Below are 24,567 nucleotides of genomic sequence, written 5' to 3'. Positions count from 1 at the left end.
AGTATTCTAGGTGGGGTCTCACCTGAGAGAGTGAGTAGAGGGAGAGTAGAGTAGAGGGGGCAAATCCCCTCCCTCAACCTGCTGGCCATGCTGGTTTTGATGCATAGGTGGCTTTCTGGGCTGTGAGCATACATTACTAGCTCATGTCCAGCCTCTTATCTACCAGCATCCCCAAGTCCTCGTCTGAATCCAGATCTGGAATGGGAATGTGCAGGTTTCTTGCTGGGTACAGAAAGTACCCAGACAGAAAGGAAAGCATATGCATTACAAAGGTTTACTGTATAACCATAATGCAGAAGGCAGGATGTAAACCACTGCCTTTTATAAGTATTTCCTTTTGTAGTCATTTCCTTTTCCAATTACAATATCAACTGCATAATGGCAGCAATTTCTGTTATTCAGAACAATGCATCTGTTTATGCCATGGAGTTTCTTTTAATCAAATATGCCTGCTACTCATTGTAAAACATTTTAGGGTATTTTTTAATGTAGCAATGCAGACCCACCTGTAAAAAAGATTCAGTCTCTGAGCTGGAAGAACTGACTAAAGAGCACTCACTTGGGTTGCTGATACATGCAAGGAGTGGGGATAACCAAGTTCTAGAGTCCTTGAAGGACAGTTAAGAGCAGCGAAGTCCCTAGAGCAAGAAGGCAATCCACAGAGACAAAGAAAGTAACAAGAATTTGTGGGAGATAGGAGATTTTCCAAATATTTATGCTGTGGATTTCCATGGTTGTGAGTCTTGAGAAAAATCCATACCATTAGTTATTTTATATTGCTTTCCGTGCCTCATTCAAATGCTGGCAGTGGCCCAGAAGACGCATACATTTATTCAATTGGTGGTCTTCTTGTGGAGGCTCAGAGAAAAGCTAAAGCACGCAAACCACAGCAAGAAAAATAATGTCTTCACCAACTGCCCTTCATGGAGAAAGCACAGCCCTGGGGCAGCAGGCAGCATGCCAGACTGGAGCAAGGAAGGTATAATTTACACACTGGCATGCAAGCTTCAACAAATCAGTATCGCGGCAAGAAAAGTGCAGCATTTCAGTCTCCACAAACTCCCAGGAGAGTGGCAAATACATACATACTCAGCTAAATGCCACAACTATATGGGTTGAACCTGAGTAAGTTCAGCTAGGTTTTAAAAAAAAATAGAGTGAGGGGAGAATATTAATATTTTCATTGCCTTTTTTTTTCTGTTCACTCACTGTGTGTTTACCATAAATTAGACCTGCTGAGAGTGTGATGCTGAGCAACCCATATGGCAAATACTCAACCGAGAGATGTGAAAGGAAAATCACTTTTTTCTTTCTGAATTATCTCTAGCCTCTTTATTCAGTCTTGTTTAACAGCAAATGCCAAGAAGCAACCTAGCTAAGATTATTTATGTAGAGAAGATGAGATCACAAACTTTTTAGACCAAAACAATACATTTTCAGTAGAATATGATTCAGTATGTGATGAAACTTGATCAAAAAATTACACTTAAATCAGTGCTCAGTTAAGACTTTTGGTTTTAAAACACAGTTACAGGAGTTCTTGGTTGTATAGTTGCTCATCCTCAAATCTTTCTTCTGATAAAACAATACACAGTCCATGTAAGTCCATGGTGTTCCAGTAACCAAGGAGGGTGACCTAACAGTTCCCATTTGAGGTACAAAATTGACTCATTCCAACCTTTTTCCTTTCTAGTCTGTGACAAACACTCTGAGAATGAAACAAGCATACATAGATGTCCAGCATTCGTGAAATCTCAAAAAAAAAAAAAAAAAAAAAAAAGAGAAATCAAATTCTGGGTGTGGAATCCAGGCACAGATTGCTGACTATATGTCTCTGGCAATCTTTCAGTGGGGAAAATAAAGAAGATTGGACTGAAGACAATTCTCTGTGGACCTTGTTTACTCTTATCTTTCTTTTTCTGTAAGTCTACGTCTTTTTCTCCCCCCCCTCCCCAGAAAGGAGGGAGAGAAATCACGTTTTATAAAAATTCTTTGAAAATGTGACTGTAAAAAAGGCAAGTGCAGCAGCAAGAGAGGAATGATGCAATGCAGTCAGGTTACAATATATCTAGTAGTGAGATTGGTTCTTCTGTAGAAAGTGCCAAAACCAGTAACAAATAACTACCAACTGATACATTTTGTTGTCAAAGGCAGAATCCAAGGAAAACAAGATTTTCTTTAACAGATTTTACTGTTCATGGAAAGGAAGAAGAAAAATCATCTGGCAATTAAGACATAAAATTTCATTTTACCACTAAGTCTATAATCCTGTTTGACCTGAGCCACAGAACCAAGCAACATGTATTCAGATTTATTAATTCTTTCTTACAGAACAGATGATAACATCCTCCTAAGTGTGTAACGGTTGTATATATGCCTCAATGTATATATGCCTCAATTCCCCATCACTGCAATGCAAAAACCATGATTTTTCTTATTTGGGGAAGATAAAATAAGCAGATGCCACAGTTTTCCTCTGGCATAAACTTAGTGGCCTCAATAACTTTTCCCTTATCAGCATAAGTGGTTTGTTACATCCTGTTCAGAAAGAAAGGGGACTGTAAGAATCCTGGAAGACAGACACTCAACAGGCATAAGAAATTCTGACTGAGAGCTACCTGATCATAGCTGAAGAAAGTATCCTGTTCTGCCTTTTTTTTTTAAAACCTAAGCAGTAATGAAAACTCTGTGGATTTGTATAAAATCACAAGAATTATGGTAGCATGAGAAAAAACATCTCTCCATAGCTAAGTTTTCAGTCAAACGATGATTTTGTTATTAACCACATATCCTGAATATGGACAAAGTTACGAAACTCAAAATACTGAGATTTATTCTTCAGATAAAGTAATTAAAAAAACTCACAGCAGATATAAAACCACAAAATGCTATAATACTTCTGACTCTTTTATTGTAATTAATAAATCCAATCTGTACTTAGCCACTTTTTTTAAAGATATTGTAATCATTTCAGAAACGCACTAATTTCAGGACTAAATGAATATATAGAGTGTCTTATGGAAAAAATAATGTAAGTCTTTATCTCCAAAGCAGTGCAGAAATACAGTGCAGGAATTTTCATTTCATACTTTATTTATCGAGTCTGTATGGAAAAAGAAAAAATTGTCAGAAAGTAAGATGTCGAAGTACTTGCAATATACACGGGAGTTCTGAATGATGGTCTTTCTAGGATCAAAGAGCCTGAAGGTTAGACTTAACCTGTATTCATTTAAACACAAAAATAAAATTTACACAAGCAATTTAGCTATGGAGTTGCAGAAGAAATTATATTTTTTGGTAAATAACATTCATGCAGCACCTCTATGGTGAAAACTACATTTCATTTCAACTACAGTTCATTCACAATAGCTGTGAATAATTCTGAATACAGAAGTGGTGATCTTTCTGAAAAAATTTTATATCTCTCCTAGAAAGAGAGAAAGGAAAATTGCATTCTTTGGTAGAATTACAGCTAGATTTTTTAGCTACTCTGAACCTGAGAACTCATATAAGGGCTGAGGGCTTTCAACTTGAATAATTTTGTATTTTTTTAATCCCTGTGTTATAAATAAAATATAATAAAATGTATATAAAATTAAATAAACCCTGATGTTTCCAGTCAGACAAAACACTTGAATTTAAGTGAGCCTGAGAGCGTATCCAGTTACACAGAGTCAAAAGAAGAATCTTCACTGTCATCATCTAACCAGAGAACATACATGCTGAAAAATCTTACAGAGCACTTGATCTGTTTAATTCTAAATTCCAAAATGTTTCTACATCTTAAAATACCCAACAGCTTCAAGACTAGGCTTCTGATATGTAGCAGAAGGTATAAAATTCAGTGGTGCATGATAAAAATACAGGTTATTGAAATGTTTACAAGTGATAAGCACTCACAATTCCAGTTCAGAAGGTGTCTTAGGGACACGCTTTGCCAAACACATGGAACAAATCAATATTTCAAGACATAGCAGATGTATTTTATTGGTTTTCTGCATCAAAATATCACTATTCTACATAAATATTGCATGATTTTAAAAGTTGAGGGATGTTAAATCTCTAAATTAAAAACACAAAAGGAGTCGCCACAGCGAGCATTTGCTTAGAAATACTCTGTATCTCAATCTTCACTTCCTGCAAACAGAATTGCTGACTTTTGCAGTAATGCAATACTACCACTATCAACCCCCAAAATAAGGCCTTTTATTTACAGTTAGAATTATATTCTAATATTGGATCAGCAGTTCAATACTCTAATCAATTTGTTTCCCACACAATAGCAAAGAAATAACTAAATAGCAGAAAATAAAATTTCTGTAATATTCATATAGTCATCCCTAACTATTATCAGTTCTTACATTCTCATGCATTACAGCCAGATCCTAAGATATTAAAAATTCACATTAGATTTTACATTTTTTTAAAGTGTATTATATCTCACAGAAACAACTCTTTATGCTGAATGTTTCTCAAAACAGCACCTCCCGCTGTCAATGTCTATGCCCCATAAGCAGCTAAGCTGAGTGCCACTGACAAGAACTAGAAGAGTATACAAATGATAAATTAGTCAGCTTCGTAGAAGTCAGAAATGCAGTCCAATAATGATACTGTAGATTATAGCATTTTATTTAGCTGGTAGTGCATATTTTACAGCTGTATTTCACTATCTTAATTTATTTAAACACATTTCATATATGATATGAAAGAAAACATAGTTTTTCTTTTTGAAAAATGTACTTGCAAAAACAAGCACATTTTTACTGTGATGTTAGTAGATTAATGTTTATGCTTATTCCTTTAATAATTCTCAGTTATTTCACTTTGTTTATTAACTTTTGAACCAAGATTGAACAAAACCATTAAAGGTAGAATCATCAACAATAGCAGGAGCCAAATTTAGACCAGATGTCACACAAATTATAACTGATGACATTTATCCAATTTCTTCAGATACCAAAATGAACTGAAATCTTAAATACATACCATTGCAGACCTGATACTACTGTATACCTTGTAACTTTTTAAAATGATACTGCAAGTGCAAAAATCTCTGATGCTTCTGGCTTACCATTAGTTATGACAGCAGTATAGAGTAAAATAATCCAATACACCTCACAAAAATGACAGTTGAATAAATCAGCACAGGCTGAGTTGGACAAGCTGATATAAGTATAATGGTCTTGGTCAGTTTTAGAACTTTACATTTTTCTCATATCACAAGGGACCATAACGAACACTTTGCCATAGAAGGTGATCAAGATCTTTGTCAAGAACAACTTGCCCTTGGCGAACCAATGCTGTCTTTTCCCAATCATGTGCTTCATCTGACTTATGATAGTTCCCAGGAGGCTTTGTTTCATAATTTTTCCAGATAATGAAGCAAGACTGATGTACTATAATTTCCTAGATCCTCCTTTAAGCCCTTCTTGTAGATGGAGGTGACATTAGCCCTCTTCCAGTCTCCCCATCTCCACAACTTCTCAAAGATTACAGAGAGTGGCCTCACAATGACGTCATCAAGCTCTACCAGCACCCTTGCATGGATATTGTCAGGATCTATTGACTTCCAGGGGCCAAGATCCTGTAATAGCTCACACACCAATTTTTCCCTCACTGACACTGGGTCTGTGTTTCCATCAGCCTGGATTTTTGTTCCTGGGCCCAAAAGTACTGGTGATGACAGAGGTGAAGGGAATGTTGAGAACTTCTGCCTCTTCAGCTCTCCTGTTTAACAGCAGGTCAATATTTTCCTTCTGTTTCTGCTTATTGTTTACATACCCAAAGAACCCTTTCTTGTCCTTCCTCACATACCTTGCTAATTTCCCTTCGAGCTGAGCCTTTGCCTTTCTAACTGCATCTCTGCATGCCCTGGCAATGCCCTTGTAGTTCTCAACAGATATTCATTCCCTTTTCATCTCTGGTATGCTTCTCTTTGGTTTTGAACAGACTCAGAAGGTCGCATTTAAGCACAAGGGGTCTCTTGCTCCACCTACTTCCCTTCCCTTCCCTTTAAAAAGGAAAAACTGGTTTTCTGCTTCTAGGAGAGCGGTCTTGAAAGACTCCCAGCTCTCGCTAGGTCCTCTATTCTCCACGGAAGCTTCCCTCTCAACTGAGTTCTGAGCAAGCTGTAGTTCGCTCTTCCAAAATCTAAAAATTTTGCCTTCAAAAAAATCTAGAAACTTTGCGTTTTACTAACCTTCAGCATGCACAGCCAGACCTTAAACTTCACAATATAGGGATCACTGCAGCCAATTCCATCACTAACTGAGATATTACAATGCAGGTTTCCTTGGCTTGTGAGTAGCAAGTCCAGCAGTGCCTCATTCCTGGTTGGCACATCTAGCGTCTGTATGAGGAACCATGTATGAGGAACTTGATGGATAATGTAAGCTGCTGTATTGTTCTACCAACAAATCTCTGGGTAGTTGAAGTCACCCATAAGAACCAGGATCTGTTATCTAAAGTTTGCTTAAGTGACCCAGATATTGCTTCTCTGCCCTTATCATCTTGGTTTAGAGGTTGGTAGCAGATGCCTAATCTAAGATCTCCCTTGCAGATGACTCCTCTAATCTTGACCCAGAGGCATTTGATAGGGTTTCCATAGTTGCTGTAGTTGACTTCCATACATTCAAGGTTCACATTAACAAAGTGCAATTCTTCCTCCTCTACTTTCCTGCCTGTCTTTATGAAAGAGCCTATAGCCATCCATCATAATCCTCCAGTCATGTATTTGTCCTATCATGTTTCAGTTATTCCTATAATACTATAACTTTCTGAGTGGGTCTAGAGCTCCAGTTCCTAGTATTTGTTCCCTAAGCTGTGTACCTTGGCATACATATTCTTGAGGTGGCTGGTCTCATTCTTATCTTGGGAGACGGCTGAGGAACAGCTATTGCTGCTCTGGTTGGCCTGGCTTATTCCCCAGTTGGTTGCAAAGGCAACCACTTAAAACAACCACTTAAAAGGTTCTCCCCACCAGATTCCTTTCGTATCTTTAGAGACAACTAACTTTAACAGAGAATTCAGCTGGTCTGTCTAATCACTCCACACCTTGGATTGTACTCATTACAACTGGGGTACTTGGCTCATCTGAGGCATCAACTGAACAGCTATTGTCCTCCAGAAGACAGCAGTCTGATGTTTAAACATGAGAATAGTATTTACATTAATGCACATTTGGCTGCACTATTCAGTCATACGAGGTGATGATTTTACCCTCCTAATACTTCTAAAAAGGCAAATGAAAGTATATGCAAGCTTTGTGTATTATATATAAGTTTTCCTAAGGCAGATCTCACACACTGACATTTTAAGACCTTAATTAAGGTTGATTTATTTACAAATGGTATGTTTTCAACTCTCAGAAATGTTGTATTTAATGTTTTATTTTTAAACACAATTAAAAAATAATATATAAATATATACATACTGCAAATGTAATACAGATAACAAATTCATTTAAGCCCATTTATGCACATTAGTGACACACCATGTGGCAGAAAGACTAGGACTACAAGAAGACCCCTTGGCGATTTATTTTATATTAAATCCCTAATGGCCTCTTCTCATCTTTGCAAAAATATGCACAAAAGTCCAGACTATGCAGCCATTGAAATGAATGGTTATTTATTTGCTAAACGAGAACCCTATGTTTAATGTTCCTTAGACATAAGGTAGTCTGCAAAAGTCGCATTCCTACAGCTCCATACATCATTTATTTTACATACCCTAACTTCTCACAACAGGCATCAAAAAAATACTACCAAACCGCATTGCTCTTGTAAGTTGCTGAGAATTTTGTTTCCAATTCCATTACTGGAAGATTAAATGTTAACATGTTTACTTGGTGTTCGCTTCTTGTTTTGTTTTTAGCATTAAAAACAAATTCACGGACCAATCTAATGCTATTTAAAACACATTTACATTTATACTGCAAGAAAGTTCCCAATACATAATATATACACATAATCATTACAGACAGACAACAAAAGTTCAAACCGTCAAAGAACCATGTTGTAACCTCATTTATTTGGGTGCAACAGTCGACCCAGCACTTGTTTGACATGCTTCAGCTAAGACAGAGGTTCTTGATTTGCTTTACAAAAGTATTAAAAGCATCACTTTTCACAATACAGAAATAAGATTGTCCAAATTTGTAGCATAGTGGCATGCCTTACTAATACTACAAAATAGCCTGAAAATTAAACCATCTCTCTGAGATCAGACTATTATTTCATAACAAGCAGATCCACTGTGCACCCAAACATTTCTAAATCTCCTAAGTTACTTTTGCTGGAACAGCCACTGTGGGTTCCTCTGAGGCGCAAAACCACAAAGAGGGAAATTGTTACAAGAGACAGAACTTTCCATTGGTACCATCCTCAATGCATCTGGACTACTGGAGGCTACCTAAGGACAGTCAAGCTTACAGTGGCAGCATGAATTTTCAGGCCACTTTCTTAAAGAAACAGTGCTGGTGGCAGCAGCCTCCATTGAAGCTTTGACATATTCTCTAAACCAATAGCTTGGCAGCCCCGTAGAGGTGCCACAGAGATTACACAATCTCTACAACCTGGAAACTGTCTTTATGAGATGTGTGGATGCAATGGCCAGAAACATGAACAAAAACCTCAACAGATCAGTTAGCCTTCAGAACACACATTTTCCCTTGTCTATATCAGCCAGTAGCAGACGATCATAGATCTTGTTTTCAACTGACTGACCTGCTTCTTTGTGGACTAACTTGATTTTCTATATTCCTAAGTTACTGCAAGTTCTGTGAAGAGTTAGAAGAAATTTTCATGAATCAAAAGATAAAAGACTTAGTCCAATAAACACATTATTGATCTATATCATGAGCCATTTCAACTAAACTGAACACTCATGAAATCTGGATTGTTCTCCCAGTGCACTACACTTAAGAAAGCAGAGAACAGAGTTCAGTTTACAAAGTATTCCTTTCTCAGGTAAAAAAAAAATATTACTTTCACAGAAAGTTATATTGAGAAGATACTTCTTGTTTCCAAGAGAATTCTAGCAGAGGAGAAGCAAAATATACTCTCAGGGTATAACATAATGTAACAGAAATTAACTGTAACACATGCACTGAATTTTGCTACAATATCATATGAGTAATCATTATTATGACTTGGGGAAACTTTCTGACAAAAGCAACAAAAATAAATGTATTTGGGCAGTGTCACTTTTCTTTTGGGGTTCTCTTGAAAAAAAGTGGCTATGCATGTGAAATCCAAGAAGTATATACTCTGACAGCCAGTGACTGCAGAGACGGGTCTGATTTCAACTTACAGCTTTTATGCCACATAAATCCAGGAAGGTCATATCCAAAGGTCTCAAGAAATGCAAAGCTGCATACGGACTCTTACAGAAACCTAAACACATCCACACAAAATGACTTCGCTATAGAAAGCACCCTAATGGAAGATACTTTTGCATATTTGTTGATTACTTTAAAAAAATGACCTTGTGTTACTTCTGAAAAAGCAAATACATTAGAGATTCAATACTTGTTGCCAAACCTGTTCTTTACGTTCCCTTAATATTTAACCAGGTAATGTCTGTGGAGCAATTTGAAGATGAATAACAAATTGCCATTATTATTGCTGAGAAAATCCTGAAGTCATTAAAGTTTGTGTATTCTGAGCTCATAACAGAATTCTAAACTGAACAGACAGATAGGTTTGGACAGGGTTGTTATTAATTCCCTTATATGTATTGTGCTTCTGACACTGGGTGAAGCAAGTACACATGATCCCTGGCTCTAATAAGAGCAAGTTAAAAAGGTCTTTTGCTAGTCAAGCACTGTAAATCAAGTGAGTTCAGAACATGTTTGAACAAAGAGCAGTAAATACAGCAAGTGCAAAACTGATCTCCATTCCAACTTTGAAACTGAGTCCTTTTGTTACAAAGCATAACTTTGCAAACATTATAACTAGAAAAAAAAAAGGCAGTTACATCCCTGAAAAGTTAGCCCTTTCTGATGCAAACTATTCACAGCAGAACAACAGACAGCAAATAGCAGGTGAAGGTATCTGTAATTTCCTGAAAAAAATCCCACTAAAAATACTAGTAATAAAAGTACTTAACAGATTGGGCCTAAAATCCATCCTAACATCAGTAAAACACCGGTCAGTTTGTTCTTACATGCCACTGAATCTCCTTTTTCCTCCACAATGGCCACTAGATATGTCCTAAGAAAAACAATTATGAAACATGTACTGCTTGACCACCAGATCTTGACATGGCTTGACCAAGGTATGTCACCATCAAATGTTACACTATCACTTAAAAAAAAATTTTAAAATTTGCCTGCTTTGAGGACTACAAAAACCTAATGTTGCTGAATTCAAATTGTGAGTTTCAGCTAAAAAGAAGACACGTTCTGAGTTACAATTCATTTGAGCATACAGAGGAGCAATGTAAAGTCAGCCATACTTAACTGGAGCTTAGATCTGTGGAGCCAAGGTCTGCATTCTACATAATCTATGAAACGCGATTAAAAGAAAAAGAAATAAAAAGAAAATGTAATGCTAAAGGTAGCTCCTAATTACTGGCTCTGTCCACCATTCATTGAAAGTAAAGTATAAGAGAAAGATTTAAAACAAAAGAAGAGGAAGATTTTATTAAGAATTTTTTAAAATCCCATTTTCTCTTTTGGGTATTTTACTTAACATACTCTTTCCTCATCCCTTTTCCTCCCAACCTTGGTACAATTTTCAGGATCAAATGGTTCATAAAGCAGTGCACGTTTGGTGGTAAAGATTGCTTAACACTGAGAAACTAATCAAGAGACTAATAGATTCTGCTTCATTTCTTCAAGCTTTGCTACCCAACTTGCTTTGTGTATTTTAGTATACTAGTAGAAACCTATGGATTATTATTAGCTGGATTGCACCACAAACTTTTTCAACCACAGAAGCACCTTATTTTTTGTAAAATGAATTACAAGAGACATACTGTAAGAAATCTCATAGGACATACAAGGGAATCACAGAATATTCTGAGTTGGAAGGGACCAACAAGGATTAAGTCCAGCTCTTAAGTGAATGGCCCATACAGGGATCAAACCCACAACCTTGGCACTATTAGCACCATGCTCTAACCAGCAGAGCTAATCTCAGAGTTAAGAACTATCCAAAAGATATTTTTGTTTTTTAGTACCATTTGAGGTAAAAAAAGTTTTGATTAAAATAAACTGCAAAATTAGGAGATGACAATTTCTTGTGCATTTCAAATACTTTCATACGGGTGACCTTCGGACAAACGGAGAGATTGAAAATTACAAATATACACTCTATAAAAGTGCTTTTGTTATTGAGATTTTCTTCAGTCTGCTTAGTTTTCTTATTAATCAGTGTATCAGTATGCAACCTTCCATCAGAAGTAAGTGTCATGTCATAATTGTTCAGTGATCTAAGAACTAATATTTTTAAATGCCAGTAACATTAATATGTATTTCAGATAGATAGCTACTGACAGCCATAACACAAATTGTCTTGAGATAATGATACAAAACTTATTACACAAGAGTTTTCCCTAAGAAATTACACAATGTTTGGGACTGTTCAAGAAAGAAGATCAAAGCAGTCACTTTCACGCTGTCTCAGGGATGCTCATAAAAATAAATCTATAGTTTTGATTCAAAAGATCAAAATTTTACAAACTTCTGCCCCACTGAGGTACTTCTCTTTCTGGTAACAGACATTTAATTTAGGAAATGTGGCAATGGACTTCATTACACTTCATTACACAGTTTCAAGATAGGCTTTTAGAAAGCATGAAGGCATATCCTTCCCTCTCAAAAAGCCTAGAGTGTGTTAGAATGGCTTTATAAATTATATGCCATACTGTAAGTGAAAGGTAGGACAAAGTCCTAGTTAGTAACTACCTACTGAAGCACAAGGGAAAGCTCACAACTGCAATTCACCCAAAGGCTGCAATTTTCTTATGCCATTGTTTGAACACATCATGGTAAAGTCTAATGGGAGGGAATAATCAGATGCATAACAACGTAAGTCAGACAACAAACAGCTACTGCTTCTACCAAAGTTAATTAAATCAGTGAAAATTCTGCTCATGTTGAGAAAAAAACTTGCTCAAAATCTTTATTAAAGAACTGCATCCCTATGCAATAAGGCTGTCTACCTACTATGTTGTTTAAGTTTCCTCTTACCTCCAGTGCCATGTACACAGTGCTAATTGCTACTTTGACTTCTCCATCCGAAATCTCCTTGAGATCCTTCAGCATAACCTCCTCAATACTCACACCTGTTTGAGAAGAGACAGGAATTTCAATATATACAAATATCTACAGCTGACAGATGCATCAACACAAATTAAAAACACAGCTTAGACCTTAATGCTGAGGCTTCTGTATTTCAGGACAATCCTATGAGAAAATTAGAACCAATATTAATATTTCAATGCTTAATGTTTGTAGAGGGATTTTTTTAAGAAAGGAAGAGATTTAAGGGAGGGGACACAATAACAATGAAGATGAAGAACTAAGTCTTCTGCAACGCAGCTCGTATTTTTCAAGTCAGCTTTACTCCAGTTGATGATGAATGTATAGACAGACCATTCCTATGGTCTAACACGAAATCACTAATATAAAATACTTCTGGAATGAGCAATATATTGAAAAGCACCTGTGGAATACCACGGTGTTTAAAAAATACTCAGAAGCAAAACATTTAAGATATTCTCTAAGCACAAAGTCATTCAACCTTTCTAACCTTTTTCACCAAGAGATAACACCAGTAGGCGTTTCTTATGTACATCAAATCATTAACGTACTGACTAGATGTTAACGTACCATACAAACATTAACATCAGAAACAATTGTGTAAAATTGGAATTATTTCACATTGCAACTAGACATATTGATATGTTTAAGCACCATGTATTGAAAATCGAAGTGACTAAGTTTCCCTAATTGAAGATGTCTGCCTAAATGATGTAAAGATTCTCAAAATAAACACATGTTATATAGAGGAACATAGTCACATCAGACGACAAAAAATAGAGACACGATAGCGAAATGTCTATATAAAGAATGCTGCTAGCCATGTGCCCCAGTGTATGGTGGCATTCAAAATGTCCATTGACTTTTAAAGCTTAGCAGCATAACATCCAAAATGTGTTTGCATGACTGATTTTTAAGAGGGAAAAAAAATACCAACTTAAGCCTAAGAAATTACTCCTTTCATTACTGTTCCTGTACAGAGTCCAGCTACTGCATTCAGTCTAGTGACAAGATGAACATTTACCTATCTGTCATTTAAAAAATACTTGTACATAACTTGTAGACTTTCTGATGGGCTGCAACCTACCGGTTCTCAAATAACAAACGAATTTGTGAATTCAGGCCACTGAATCATTCTTTCTGCATGAAACTGAGAACTTTGTTTTGCTGAAATGTCCTAATACTGCCTCAAATAACAGGTAGATGAGGTAAAATATTCAGCAGAGTTTACAATCTTCAAAGGACTTCAGAAACTCAGCAGCACCTTAATAATACAAATGTCATATGAATAAATGCAGTGTTAAATATGTACCTTGTAATATACAGAGAACAGCAGCTATGAGATAAAACAGGGCATGACAGTGCCCACCTTATACGGCATATATAAATTACTGGCAACTGATACCATGCAGACTAAACCGATCCTATCTACTTTGCATTTGATGTTAGGAAAACTACATGAGCCAAATACTGAAGCATCTTCCTAGGCAACTGGCAGAACTAAGAACAGAACTCCATAAAAGCCACTTTCACTGTGTCTCTCCAATCTAGACTCCATTCAGTTAATTTCTGAACTATGATTACTTGACTGGGAGAACTTCAGGGAACTATGTGAAGATTTATTGCCCTGAACTAATCTAGCTTGCAACCTCATTGAAAGAAAGGGCAAAGGAAGCAGCACTTCAAAGTTTGTTGTTATGTACCAGATAGGGTAGCCATCTCAGACTGATGGTCTGAATTCCTATGACTGATTTCTGCAGAGGGGTGAACAGAAAATGGTAAAAAAAGACCATGTGTCTGCATGAACCCTGTGCATACCTGATATACCTAAGAAAGAAATATCTCACTAATTTAATACTTGCTCTTTGGTAACAACTTGGTAGCAAATGCCAGTAAAAAAATTTAAGAGTTCTTGCAACAATTGTCTTCCGGTTTTTAGAGCATGCCCTCAAAAGCCTGCTACAAAATTTTGGGTTCAAACATTCCAACTTTTGATCACTAAATATTTTAATTTGATATTTCTAGCAGAAGAAAAGAATTGCAATTTTCCCACTGCTTCCTTAATCTTAGTCTGGTGTCAAATTCACTTCATCTATACACAGTCCTTGGTAAAACTTGGAAGGATCTTAGAATAAAATCCACTTCCACACCATGTAGGCAGTTTCAGCACAATTTCTGCATGTGGGCTGACGCATTAATTAATGATAACTTTATCTGTAAAAGCAACATAAGATTATTTATGAGTTTAGTAGTTCCTCAACAGAAATCACAATTTCATGATTCAGAATGTAAGCAACTTAATTTAAAATTAAATATAACACATTTAACTGTCATTGAAGATAGCATGCTGCAACTATTTTCACCACACACACTAAGACAATATTCTGATACATTTATATAAATATATTTGTAACAGGTCTGAAAAATGGAAGCAAGTTGCATTACCTTGTGCATTAAACTGAGTCTCCTGGAGTACAGAGATAATTTCCTCTCGTGGGGGAAGATCTGGAAACTTTTCCTCTAGGATTGACAGCACTTTCTCCTGCTGCTCTGTGATACTGTCAGCTTCCAAAGACATGCACTTGAAAAGAATGCTTCCTGAAACATTGAAAGACAAAAATCAATGCCTCCTGTAAATATCAAAGAGGTACTATAGAATCAAGAATGTTTACTGTATTGCTATCCAAGCCCCTTCTTTCTCGGAGGTTGTTTCCACAGATGTGTTCACTGAATTAGATATTGAACTCACACAGAAACATCCTCCTAACATGAAACTTCTAAAATCTGAACTGGGTGCCTTTTCAGTGCCTACAGTAGAGCTAACTGGCTGGTCTCAGTGCTGCCACAGTGTGCAGCATGCTTCTGTACACCTACAGTTCTGCAGCATGCCCAGCAGCAAGTGGCGGGACACCAGGGTTTATCCCTCTCTCTAAGCATTAGACCAAGTGCTGGTATACTTTGAAACAGTAAATCCACATTGCCAGTCTTTCTTCTACAGACATGTCAATTAACTGCTATAATGGACAAAAGGAAAGAAATACTTTACTGTGAAGGTGGTGAGATAATGGAACAGGTTGCCCAGAGAAGTGGGTACCATATCACTGGAAGTTTTCAAGACCAAATTGGATGGGGCTTTGAGCAACCTCATCTAGTAGAAGGTGTCCCTGCCCATGGCAGAGGAATGGAACTATGTGATCTTTAAGATCCCTTCCAACCCAAACCATTCTATGATTTTAATTCCATGAACATAGCAAAGAAACACCTATTCAGTCAACCAAAATGATGCACTCAAAATTTAAGAGAAATATAATCCAATAAATAACTTCAACTCTTACAATACAGAGGTGAGAGTAATGTCTTTTCAGACAACTATGTACTTCACATATTCCATCCTGAATGTAAAACAGTCCTGATTGTGTAGGGTATAAAGTCACCTTTTCATTCCCTGGAGATTGGGATCCCATTTGTTAATATACCCAAAGATAGTGTTCACTTCCAATTACTCACGGTAAATTAAGGATAATAAAATCTTATACTTCAGCATTGAAATTATTTATTACTCTGCTGTGCACAGGGATTTCAAACAAGTGTATGATTGTATTGTATTGTGTTGGGTCAATGAGCAAATCAGTACAATAACATAAGATAGTTACTATAAACCAAAGTGTTTAGTCTTTAGCACAGAGTGAAGCAAGTAAAAGAAAGCCCTGGACACAGCCATCCTCAATCTCACTAGATGGACTAGGACCCAAACATCTAGTATGTATCAATTTTTCTCCTATACTGTTATCACATAAAATACCAAAAAGCATTTCTTCAAAATTCACAAAACACTTGCAATTTTGCAATGCTAAGTAAACACCTCCTTATTAGACACATCCTGTGTGAATTAAATAATAAATAATGCTTAACAAGACAAAAACTGTTCCCTGTCAGATATTAGTTTCTGGAAATTAAAATACACGAAGTTCCGTTCTGTGTTTCTGTTACAGATATTTTAACTGCCAATAATCTTTTAATTCGCAGCAGCTATTTCTTCATGCCAGTCCTACAATCACTTTAAGACAATGTTCCTGCTCTATTTGATAGCATTAAATATATTAAATAAATACAGACTGCATGAAAATCAGGTATACTGACTAACATTGACATTTGTAGATTTAGGTACACAAAATATGGCCCCACAGCAAGCAGATTTCAGATTTCTACAGGTAAATAACTGATATATAAAGGACCCAGGATATCTATACCCATTACCAAAGCCTATTTTTCCTCTCATAGGAAGAAAGTTTCTCAATCAGAAGCCTCCAAGATAATTCATCTAAAAATACTCCTTTGTCGTTCAACCTCTAACCAGGTAACAGTGTCTGTGCTACACATATATGCTTGAAACATATAGCTGTCCATACCTTGGGAAGGGTGGTAACCAGAATGAGTTAGACACCCCATAGCACACTCCCAGTCAGCACAGAGCTGCACCTCGATAAATGGCAGCTCAGTGACCAGGTTGCATGAATTATTTTAGCAACAGCAAATTTCTGCTTTTTCAGCACTCCTTTTATCCTCCTCCAGGAGCAGAAAGGGAAATTGCTCATGTACACACAAAGGAAATGGAGACTCCAGAAGAAAGTAGTGGATCTACAGTGCATGCTCAAATTCATCATACAATTACCTACTGGAGGGAGACTGCAGCATATCCCATACAGCCCTCCAGCAGCACTAGGATGAGTTAGGCAATCTATCCATTTGCACAGATCCTCAGACATGCAGTATGTAAAACTTCTATCACAGTTGTTTGTGCTCCAGGGAACAGAGTATTTGGGTAAGACCAAGAACATAAGATCTTAATACAAACACACAGGAAGAAGCAGTAGAACAAGAGATGTGAGTTGTATATCCAACCAAGCTCAACATTTTGGAAGTCAACATGATGTGAGCTTGACTCACCATAGGCAGAGGGCTGAGATAGTTTTTTAAAGGACTGTTTCTCTCACTTCTCATAGCAATACTGTAGTGTTTGCAATTGCTAACTTCTCTACTAGGATGAAATCAAGAAAAGGATCCTTCTCATATTACTAGGTGTCCGCAAGCCCTAAGATGAACATTTACTCATCCTTTAATACTATGATCATTCTTTAATAGTATGCTCATCAGCAGGAAAGAAAGGCACATCTCTTCTCTCTCGGGCATCCTCAACATTCCTGTGACAGCTAAGATTCCAGGTAGTTTAGAAAAACAGTTCACTTAAGGTACTTTTGACCAAAGGTCAGTGGTCTGTTTAGTCATGTGCTGTCTTGGAAGTAACTGCTGTAAAAGCAATACACGGTCTCAGAAATCTCCTGCAGATTTTACTGAGTGCTTGTGCAACTCCCCCAGGGTTTCTGAAAGCATAATGGAGGCTGCTGTTTGCTGACAACCACAGAAAAAATATATAATAGGCAATACAAGATTCAATATTATTTCTTGTGTACCTCACACCACTCTACATATATTTTTTTCCAAAGAAGAGGCCACTAGAAAATAGGTTAAGGCTCTTCTGTTCTTTTTTTGCAAAGTGATTTGGAAGTGAAGCACTAGCTTTGCCAAAAGCAATTGCTGTGCATTAATATTAAACATGATCTAATGAAAGCAGAAGTCATTTTGGGAAACCATTACGAAAAGCACAAGCATCTCCTGAATTATAAGTTTATGGCTGAGAGAAACAGTACAATGAAAATATAGGCATTTCTTCTGTCAAGGAAATATAAAGGACAGAGAAAAGAGGAAAACCAACAGTCCCTCATGGAAAGTAAACTTCAACACTCTGCACTCCCTCACAGCCTCCACAAACCCAAACTGTAAACAGATCCAAGAAAGCAATATGCATTGTAATTAACATGAAAAGCCATGAAGCTGCAACACAATGTAATATGGAGGAAGAGAGTAGGAGTACTGTCTCCAAGAAAGCTGCTTTCACACATTAAAAAGAAAGGTATCTGTCCAAGTAAGCGTAGTGCTTGGTGCAGTTAAAAATGATCCTTTCTTTCTGGCCTATACACTAAGGATGCATCAATCCAGGAAGATGTGAATCATCTGATCGATGTACAATACAGAAAAAAAATATTGGCATAATTCCTAGAGTCCTTAGAAGGACATTTCTTAACATTTGTCTGGGTGGCTAGAATAACAAACTAATCTTCTCTAATAAAAGTCAGACTGCCCCAACAGGGTATGAAAAGACCTCAACTATGCAGCTTACAACTAGCAAAAGCAGATACACATAAAAAGATTGCTGACGCTCTTGCTGCAAATCTGTCTGTATTTACATGTTGCAGTTTGCACCTTGTGGCATCCTTCAAGGCCTTATACAAATAAACATAAGGAGGTATTTTTGAGAGTGCACTGATCCAAGCTACTTGACAGTGAGTGCTTGGAATCACATCCTTGCCAGCTGGCTGCAGCAGACAATGTAATGATTCAGCAGTTTAATGGATCTGAGTTTGGCAACAGTCCCCTTCTAAACATCTCTGGGGAAATAAAATAATACAGGCCCAAGACTCTGGCAGGTTCTATAATTGTTTGCTTCTGGCACAAATCCAGGAACAGCACAAGCTCTAACTTAAGGCACCTATGGCTATACAACACTGACTCTCTAAGCAGGCTCTAATCAAAGCCCAAAGGTAGAATTAACTTATATCATGTCTGATGAGGAGACAAAGATACCAGAAAAGCACTCACCTGAAAAAAAAAATCCTTAAATATTAAAATGCCTAAATCAATAATGCTCGGTTTCACACAAAAAGTCTTTCCTCTTGACTTTTTTTTTTTTAACACAGACAAGCAGGTGAAGCTTGTTCAAAGTTGAAATGTAGCAGGTTATAAACATCTGCCCTTGTTACTGAAATTTAGAAGTTGCCAACAGACTTTGAGAAAAAAGAAGTTTGGAAAAGAGGCAGTAAATGGAGCTGCCATGGTCACTACACAATAATTATTAAAATTTTAGATACTTCTATTGTCTTACTCCCTGGAAAGCCAGAAAATGAAAGAGGACTTCCCAGCTCAGAGACTCAGATGTTAGCATCTCTCAGTTGTTTTACAAAAATAAAATCCTAATCCTTAGCAATCTGACTTCTACTTTGGCCTTCTCTTCTGAACTTTGCCCAAAATTTAGACGTACTAACTATATACAGATTTACATTGGAAGTAACGTAATGAAGCGTGAAAAACACAGTAGAGCCTTTTCACTGCCTCTATGCCTCTGAAGTGTCCCCAAAGAGAGGGGACATCCTGCGAGCCTCTACATACTCAGTAGTGAGAATGAAACAGCCACCCCTCCTTCCAGACCATGGTATTTGGTCCCTTTATTTCCTGGGCTTACAGGTAAAATGAATTTCAGAAGCTATACCTTATGATAAAAGGCCATAGTACACACAGAGAAACACAAAATCTATATATCGTAGGCTGTATTTGATATTTTATTTTCAGACTGCTTGTAATTTGATCTGCTATCTACATACATTTATGTCTATGATTTATATTTTTTTATGAATCTTACCAAAACCAGTAATGGGATTCGCTGGCTTTTCTGAACTTGGCATGGAAGATTCTTAAGCACCAAAACCTTTTTCTATTTTAAGAGACCCACCAGAGGACTTGCTGCATTGCTGGGAGAAGTAGAAAAGCATCAATCACAAGTGCAGCTGTGTTGTGTTCTCTAGGCTTTTCCAGTCACTTCTCATACTATGCAAAAGAAGGTGCGGAGGGATTTCTGTGTCCAATAAGTTCCCCAAACACAATAATGAAAATGTAGTTCCTAGTTGTTAAAAAAACAATTAGCTACTATCTCCCTCCAAACTTGAAGTGCTATCTCTAACACAAACACTAATAAAAGCACTTCATTTTAATTTGGATACCGATTAGAGACACAAAAGATGTGGACCTTTACATCCACTTTTAGGACTCGATCACGTTCTTGAACATTATTCAGAGCACTCCCTCCTGACTCCTTCAACCAACAAACAAGTATCCTAAGATTCCCCCAATGCCTTTTTTTTTGGTTCTGCCTCCAAAATCAATTATTATGCTTGGTCCTTTGTCTAGATTCCTGGGGAGCTACTCACAGAAATTTGGAGATTACAAAAATATTTCAAGGTAGGTTTACTAAAGTTTGTTAACATTGAAAGATACTATAAAAGCAGGCTAAATGCTGTGTTACTGTTAATGCTTATTCTATAGAACATTAAAAAAATAAATTAACTTCTGTAATTTCTCATAACATGCTCATTACATTATTTATCACAGTGATTACTACAATGACAAGCCAAGATTGCAGTAGCTTCTGAAATCAAAGTGTAGACAAGTTTTCATAACCCTCATTAAACATGCCCACACTAATTTCTTAAAAGGGCATTTAACAGTTGCACATCAATCAAAACCTAAAACTACAAAATTTATTAAACACTATTAAAATTCAGTAAATAACTTAAAAGCAGTGATCAGTTCTTTTCAACCCTGGTTTTATTTCCAACTGAAGAGTTCTGATGCAGCAAACAAACTGAGAAAATTAATAAAAACAATGAACTATGAAGACAGAGCAGAAAATACTTCTGCTCGCCCCCTCTTTGTACTCTACCGGGCATACAATAAAAGAGAAAGGGAAAGCACAGCAAAGATTTGGTAACAGTGGTTTTAAATAGTAGAAGTTTGGCATCATACCATTAAAAATTATTCTATTAAAAAGTACGACCATTGGGAGGGAGAAGCTTTAACGTGTAAATATTAGATTCCAATCCATATTGTTGTCCCCAATGCCCCTGGAATCAACGAACTGCACAGCTTTTCCAGCTACCCAGCTGGTATGTCGACAGCTCCATCTAATATTCTTGTCTAGTGATACAGCAAAGACCTCTCATGCCTATTTTTAAATGCACATTTTTAATATTCAATATAATGTTACTCTTTAACAAACTCTTTACTCCCTGCTTCTTTTATGAAGCTTCCCGTGGTCTTTAAAGGGATTGTTAACCAAAGAATGGATCACACTCTTTCTGCATGAGCAGATTCAGAAACACTCCATTAAACCTTTCAGTATTTAATATAAAGAGTAATCTCTCACCTCTGAGGAGATAAGCCAGTTGCTGAGTGATTAACTCTGGTGCCTTTTGAAGAATCTCTTTTACGACTAAAGAGGAAGAACATGCTTGTAACTCCAGGCTCCTGTCACATTGCTCATCTGGATTGATGACTTTGACAACAGCTGATTCCAAACTTTTATCGTCACTATCAAGCAAATTTAAAAGTTATATATATTTATCTTTCTAGCTGTTTAGACAACCCAGTAAAAAGAGTGAAACTTTTTTCTTAAATTCTGGACTAAAACACTATTCCTATTGCTACTTGAAGTCTGCTATAAAGCTAAAGAATGTCACAAGGCAGAGTTCTTTTATTGCTTGATACATTCATCATCATCATCATCATGGTTAGGCTTCATGAACGAATATTTGGGAAGGGCTCTACCCATGTTTGTTACAAGTGCATTGGTGGCTAAAAAGGCCAATACGAGATAGACATGTCCGGTTGCAGCTTGATACATTACTAAGACTTAAATGTTTACATTTCCTTCATCAAAATCTATAAAAATTAATAATTTAGAAAAAAATTTCTACATGTGCTGAAAATATCCCTCTTTATATAGAGAAGATCTTGCATTTTCTCCATTGAATATTTTGAAAACCTACAAAAATACTTACAGGTTTTTTTTGCATTTAGACACTTTACATTTCTGTTTACAATAGCAGTAACAAAGCCAAACTAAGTTTAATAATAAAATGCTAATAATAATTCTTTAGAAAATAGAAACACAGAAAGAAATAGTAATAAACAAAAAGTAAATATTACAGACATTTTTTACTGTGAGAAATGAATGATGCACCGAACTGATGGCTGGTAAAGAATCAACAGTTATAAGATTTACATTATTTCTCTCTTCAGATTTCCCCTACTTTTATTCTTATCCACAAACCTCTCAGAATAGGATGCGGCCATATCACAACAGGATGTTACTCATCTTCAATGAAGTTCTAAAGGGAGTTGGAAGTAAAAAGAATTCTTCACTCTGGGCAAGACAGGCAGACCATTTTACAAAGGTTTCCTATAGAAGATTCACTACGGACTTGTAAATAGTCCCTCTTAAGAATAGGTATATGGACTACAGTCTCCCACAGAGCAACTCTGAGCCTCTGGCACTGATGACATTTTGAAAAAAATGTCGTAGTTGGTAAGGACTACAATAATCCACCAGCCATCTTAACAGCACATATGGAAGTGTCTGGGCACCTCCAAATCAACAGAAGAGTTTTAAAGCTAAACTAGCTAAGAAGCGGGAAAAAAACTCTGATCTCTTATTTAATGGTCACATGAAACTTCCAGACTATCTGAACTAAATTAAAAAATCTAATCTAAGCTGTATGAAAATACAAGGTTCTTAAAAATGGAAGTTCCGTTAGAAGTGATGGAAATACAACTATTCAGCTTCTCGCATTCATTGAATGTAAGGAAAGACAAAATATATCTTAACTTCCTTAGCATATCAATATTAATAGCAGAATATCAATATTACAGCAATATAAATATTACTGTAGAAAAAATGTAATTTTTAAAACAGCTCAAACTCATGTAAGCCATTTTATTGTACATAAACCACAATACCTTGTCAGTATGTTGCTGTTTAAAAGTGTTAAAGACAACTTCCCTTCAGCATTCAGCTGATGCAAATTGATTTCATCTCGGAAGATATGGAATGATTCTGGGATATTCAGCTCTTCCAGTATAAATTGTGTCTCAGTGAAATAGCTAAAGTCTCTTCTTGGTATGTTCAATACAGGTAAGCAAAGAACGTCAGGAGGACTGACCTGTAACACAGGTGCACATTTGTCAGAATTGCATAAAATAAGACCCATTTTTAATAGGAAGATATTTTAACTGAGTGACTAATTAGAAACAGTCCGGATTTTCTGTTTGAGTTTTCCTTCCCCCTTTTACTTAATTAAAAAAAAAAAAAAATTGCCTTTTTTTTTTTGTTCATCTTCTTCTGTTTGCCTCCTACAGAATAAGAGGGAAAGCCAGAAGAGAGAAAGTTTAAAGAATGAAGTACAGGTGATTTTTTGCTTCTATTCAATAAGCCAACTAACTGCTATTCAATAAGACATTTCTTTGTATGGAGGAAAACGTAGATTATTTATATTTTAAAAACGCACCTCTAATAATAACAAAATCATTGTTCAGGATAAAATGTTTTTACAGTAAGTTTTAATTGACTTAACAATAAGATGTCTGTAACAACCTGGAACAAGTGAATTAAGACCACTCAGTCCAATTTTTCCATTACCTTATCCAGAAAGTAGGCATAGGCCAAGGTAGAAATGAGCGAATCCAAATCACAGGGTTTATTCCCAAGAACAACATGGACTTTTTCCAGGCGTTTGCTCCTTTTCTGTAACAAATTACGAGACAATTGCAATGAGTGACAATGAGAAAAAAAAAGCCAAATCACCAAGACATTCAAACACAAGTTAAGTATCAGGTGTTGTTTTCAGTTGGAGCACTTTTCAGCACGGGATGAAGAAATAGACTTACTGTGGGATCAGACATTCCTTGCTTTCACAGCTCCCCAGAAAGCCAAGAACTCTTAAGTTTCATAAGAGACCAAACTTTAGAACCCAAATGAGGTCTCTGACCTGACAGAAGTCCCTTTTGCAGCAAAGTAACAGATAAGCAGCAGCTTCAACGTACATGTGTTAAAGCTTTTCAAAACACCTCACAAATCTAGTAAGAAAAGCAGTCCTAAAGAATATGGAAATACACACAGTAAAACACACGCATACAATAAGTAGCAAGTCATACTTTTATTTTTACCATTTTTTCTTTACTCAGCTGAAATCAGCAAACAGACAAAGTAACTGGCTTTAACCCTGAATCTTCAGAAGCTGAACACAGCTGAAGTACCATGGGTTTTGAGTTGTTCTCACTAGCAAAGGGAACTGAGTCTGTTCTGCACTTAATAAAATCAGGAGCCTTCCAAACAAGAGGAAAAGAGAGATCTACTGTGGGAAAGCAAAATATATCAGGGAAGTTTCTACCTTTTCATAATTGCACACACAAAATATCAGGTGACAATATTCTCTTGTGCACACCATTAATGTCAAGCTAGCTGCACGGAAACATTACAGTTTATTTTCTTTCAATGAGCTATGCTTCTTAATTGGAGAAATATGCCTGACTAAGCTAAGGGAGATGTTTCAGAACCAAACACATGCAACTAA

At 36.5% G+C, this 24,567-nt stretch overlaps 1 protein-coding gene across 7 annotated transcripts in view; it reads right to left on the bottom strand.

The window, feature by feature from the left end:
• The window catches only part of PRUNE2 (prune homolog 2 with BCH domain), a 141,793-nt gene that overhangs the window by 79,760 nt on the left and 37,466 nt on the right, over nt 1–24,567 (bottom strand). For all 7 annotated transcript variants that reach the window (XM_027722356.2, XM_027722354.2, XM_039388800.1 and 4 more), the window contains exons 2-6: nt 23,634–23,738; nt 22,955–23,157; nt 21,363–21,526; nt 14,714–14,866; nt 12,197–12,291 (exon numbers count right to left, since the gene is read on the bottom strand). In XM_027722356.2, coding sequence (XP_027578157.2) covers nt 12,197–12,291; nt 14,714–14,866; nt 21,363–21,526; nt 22,955–23,157; nt 23,634–23,738 — 720 coding nt within the window. The remainder of the gene's footprint in view (nt 1–12,196; nt 12,292–14,713; nt 14,867–21,362; nt 21,527–22,954; nt 23,158–23,633; nt 23,739–24,567) is intronic.

The sequence above is a fragment of the Pipra filicauda genome, unplaced genomic scaffold, assembly GCF_003945595.2.
Source record: "Pipra filicauda isolate LSUMZ 115617 unplaced genomic scaffold, ASM394559v2 scaffold68_size4259465_pilon, whole genome shotgun sequence".
In the NCBI taxonomy this organism is placed as follows: domain Eukaryota; kingdom Metazoa; phylum Chordata; class Aves; order Passeriformes; family Pipridae; genus Pipra; species Pipra filicauda.
Note: the sequence above shows the minus strand (reverse complement) of the source record. Positions and strands in the feature narration are given on the sequence as shown.